Raw genomic sequence first — 4,586 nt, forward strand, 5'->3', positions numbered from 1 at the left:
ATCTCGTGGTTATGATCGTAAGTCTGTCGTGTAAGTCTGAGCTGTCACTTACGCTGTGTCTGTCGTGTAAGTCTGAGCTGTCACTTACGCTGTGTCTGTCGTGTAAGTCTGAGCTGTCACTTACGCTGTGTCTATCGTGCCGAAATACAACCCCATACATATTAGTGCCCAGTGTTATTGCCATGCATATCTTGTATACGGCAGATATCTTGTATTTGTGTAAGTTGCTGCGTCGTCGATGTGTATATTTCTGCGTATTCCGTGTAAAGATGTATTTTTGTGTGGCAGTGTTGCCAACTTTATTATCATATTCTTGACGGTGGACGATGTAGATCATTCTCATGATTATCGTAAACATTTCCAATCTATTTAACATTAAAGTAACTTTGCCGTGGCAAAACTTTTAATGTAGGCAGCGTTAAAACTGCATAGCCAAGAAGAGACTCGCACATTCCTTGCCAAGACTGCCAGAAAATGCACGTCTGCGAAATTCTTTCATTTTGTAAACGAGGTGCTAGCTGTAACACTACTCAAGAGTGCCCTCAAATTGCCCACATTTGTCGTTTTAAATAATGGTTTCTTATAGAACTAATACAAACTGCCAGAAAACGTGAAAGTCACAAGCAGTTCAATTCTGCAATTTCTATATTTTGCCCAACCGTAAAGCTGTATTTGTAGAAAATCATGTCCAGTGAGATGGCCAATTCCAAGCTTTGTACTTATTTTTGCGATGTGATTCCACTTTCAGTCACCAACCGTTACCATATTTACCTCCCACGAGTATCTTGAAGTGAATAACTAATTAATGTATTTATCATCAATTATATCACGAGCGTATTTAAGAAGGCCTTCTTAATATGCTCTAGATTATATTATATCACCTATTCACTATATTGGGTAAATATTCAGATGCACAAACGATTTTTTTCAAGTACAACGGAGCATAAATATCCAGTTTTTAAAATATGAACTTGCGTTAACATTCCCTCTTTATGCAACTTTATATAGGACCGGTTACCGAGTATGCATAACATTACATGATATCATGTTTTATATCCTGAATATTTGAAGTTACTGAGAAATCATAATAGATCGCATTGTAATTTATATTTTATTACACGTTACTCTATATAACATATTTATAGGGATGTACATGTTATTACCACATATTTTATTACACGCACTTGGTGCTGGTTTACTAGTTTATACTGTTATGACAAGAAGTGCCTTTTAATAGTCGGTGCTTTTATGTACTTATTAAGTATTTCTGTGTACACTTACATTATAATAATAACATATCATGGAAAATGTGCTGCCATGAACGTGATACTCAAAAATAGATTAAAAACGCAATTTATTAGAAAGTGATGGTTAAATGTTGTTATAGTTTAATAATTAACGAATTTCAATCTTGTTAATCAGGTTTCTGAAATTAGATTTTAGATTTTAGGCCATTTTTTTTAGATTGTTTGGTAAGATGAATCAAAGGCTGACACACTGTAATATTTTGGCAGCTGTAGGTTTTGGTGCCAATAATTCGTTCTGGGAACAATTAACACGTAAAAACATGGTTTATGCACATTTCACAATAACCACGTGTATAACACTGTATTTGTACTTACACATGTAAAAATCACTTTTTTTAATAAAGTGTATAAAGTTTATTGTTATATCGTGAGCATATAATAAGTGTTATTTAATTCACCTTTCATAGCACCTTGGAGTAATGATGAGACCGATTCAGAATGATTACTCCAAAATAGCACTGAACGACACACATGAAAACGTTCTTATACGTTATTCTTATAAGAAAATGTGAGTGGCCGATCATCCACATTCAAGGATTCTAGTTTAACTTCACATATTTGGCTGACACTTATCATCACACTTTTACCTTGAGTCTGTTATACCGCACTATTTCCTAAAAAAATTCTACTTTTACATCTTTAATAAATCCATCGCATTCTAGTACAATTACTAAAAGGATTTGGCGCACAGATCAAGTCAAAGAAGAGTTATAGACAATAGATGACAAAACCAATTTTCAACTAACATTTGTTATCTTTGTAACAATATTACTGAGAATTAAACCATATATAGCTGGTTTATTAACAGAATTACCAACATGAAAAACAAGACATTTCGCATTTGTAAACAATTAACCAATGTATGTAAGTAAGGGACGAACAATTAACAACATAGAAAACGCCTATAAACTTAATGATTCTTAAAAGCCACGTGACATTGATTTCCTAGTTTTGTCCAACCTTTTCCAACACGACCACTGAATCCATGTCAGTGCCTTTGAAAGTCACATTTTATCAAGAATCTAAAATAGAAAATCGTTTCTATTATGGACTCTTGACTTCATGATAGTAGCATATAAAATACTCACTATATAGTTTTATTCGACTTTGTTAAAAATATACGAGTAATTCTATATGATATTATATATAGATATAGTAACGATATATTGTAATTCACGTATGGCTCAGTATTCATCATCACTCACCAATAAAACGTTACATTTATAGTATAAAACAAAAATGGTCTCCCTCATATTTGGAGCACGTAGTTTGGCACTCTATGTTTGAGCAAAACATCTCCATTATTATGACGATGATTAAAAGACCTAACTACTACAGCAGTCGATCTTGCTTATTTCTCAAAGCAAGTGCATATTAATTATTAATGATCACATTTTCTTTGAGCAATTTAGCGAGTTCACACATAATTACCATAAGAGTAGATACTACTAGCACTACATACAAGGACACCTATATGGTATAAAGGATCAAATGCGAGATTGTTCAACCAAGAAAAATGGCAATGACGTTACACACTGCATTCAGATCAAATCTGCAAATTTTGCAACTATCTTCAGTTCTTTGTTATTAGTATCCAAAATCCATCTGTGCCTTCGTTCCACGTTTCGTCTCCGCATCGCCACGGTTAATTATGCCACCGCATTGCCATGGTTACTTGCACTGCCCCGTTGCCATGGTTACTTCTGCCGCCACGTCGGCACGGTTACTTGCCTTGCCTCGTCGCCATGGCTACTTGCCATGCCTCGTCGCTACGGTTAATTGCCCTGCCTTGTTGCTACGGTTACTTGCCCTGCCTCGTCGCCACGGTTACTTGCCCTGCCTCGTTGCCATGGTTGCTTGCCCTGCCTCGTCGCCGCGGTTACGTTACTTGCGCTGCCTCGCGGCGACCTCTCTCAAGACCTGGCTGGCCCCGTCCGCCGCGACGCGTGTGAGTGCCTCGGCCTCGGCCGCGATGCGCGAGCGGTAGTCAGCGTCGCGTAGGTGCTGGTTGTCGAGGTTGATCGTCACGTTGTGGTAGGCGCCCCAGACGCCCGTCTCCAAGCACCGTGCTGCCACCTAGTGGAGACATAACGAAACTATTTTTAGTAAAAATTTCGCGCGTGGATTGGGGTTATCGGCGAATTGTTTCGGCCGCCGTTGACAGCTACGCAACACTGCTTAGTTATTGCTTATTACCTGATAGTTCATATCACGGCTTGTATATCATAAGTAATTCTCCACAGGCAGATATCCCATGGTCTCTATCTCAGTGATATATCTAGTCTCAGTGACATACAAGTAACAATAAGTGGGGTTTTGTTGTACGTGACATATAAGTACATATTACACTAGGGGTAAATAATTTAATGATTTTTTTCATTGTAGCAACCTTACCGAATATAAAGTAGCATTTTTTGGACAATTTGCTGCATGTACACCAAATGAAAATAAACTGAAAACAGTAAATGAAAAAGAAACATGTGAACATAGAGCTAGACAAGAGTTTTTTCGGTTATAATGTTCAACCGAATTCGGTTGACGAAATACATTCGGTCGTGTTATATGTGTCTAAGAAATTACATCAGTGAGGACTCGTGTACAAATACCTGCAGGTCAGACAGGGTCGCCGAATTTCCGATCTTCGCCATTTCTTGTAGATCCGGCCACACCTGATTACACGTTCTGGCTAGACTGAGAGGCACCTCAATAGCAGTGATGAGACCTTTCTCTAGTGCTTCTGCTCTCCTGTAAGCAAACAAATGGCAAAATTAATGACATTCACAATCAATCTTGTGCCCATTGTCAAGTAAATAACACAAACATGGTAAGATCAGCAAAGCATCATAAATTTATGTAATGTGCATAAAACAATATGGAAATAAACACAATGTGGGATTTTCGTGGTGAAAATGAACCAACGAAAATGCACACTGCTTTCAAACCCGTAAAAAAGGAGACTAAACAACACGAACAAAGTAGGTTCACTATAGTGCAAAGGATGGGATGTATCTTGTATGCAAGCAGATAGTCTAAAATAAAGGAACATTTACTTTGCAATCTAAGGCCTCGTTGTCAGAATAATTCCTCCCCTCCTCTGCTCGTCGCCTTTCTTTCCCCGCCATCTCCTCTCTCGGCTCTCTCTACCCTCCTTCTCAACAGGCTCCTGCCCTCATCACCTCCTCTCCCATCTCGCGCTCCTCCCTGCTCCCCAGTACCATGCTCATTCCGACGCCTCCCCTCCTCCTTCCCCTCCTCTCTTTCCCCCTCCTTAGCTCTGTG

General features: G+C 38.5%; 1 protein-coding gene across 1 annotated transcript in view; it reads right to left on the reverse strand.

Annotated features, from left to right (window-relative positions):
• Positions 1–1,257: 1,257 nt before the first annotated feature.
• The window catches only part of LOC106812825 (formimidoyltransferase-cyclodeaminase-like), an 11,849-nt gene continuing 8,520 nt past the window's right edge, over positions 1,258–4,586 (reverse strand). Inside the window, 2 exon segments of the mRNA XM_014816806.1 lie at positions 1,258–3,383; positions 3,914–4,052. Coding sequence (XP_014672292.1) covers positions 3,192–3,383; positions 3,914–4,052 — 331 coding nt within the window. The 3' untranslated portion in view covers positions 1,258–3,191.

The sequence above is a fragment of the Priapulus caudatus genome, unplaced genomic scaffold, assembly GCF_000485595.1.
Source record: "Priapulus caudatus unplaced genomic scaffold, Priapulus_caudatus-5.0.1 Scaffold691, whole genome shotgun sequence".
Taxonomy (NCBI): domain Eukaryota; kingdom Metazoa; phylum Priapulida; class Priapulimorpha; order Priapulimorphida; family Priapulidae; genus Priapulus; species Priapulus caudatus.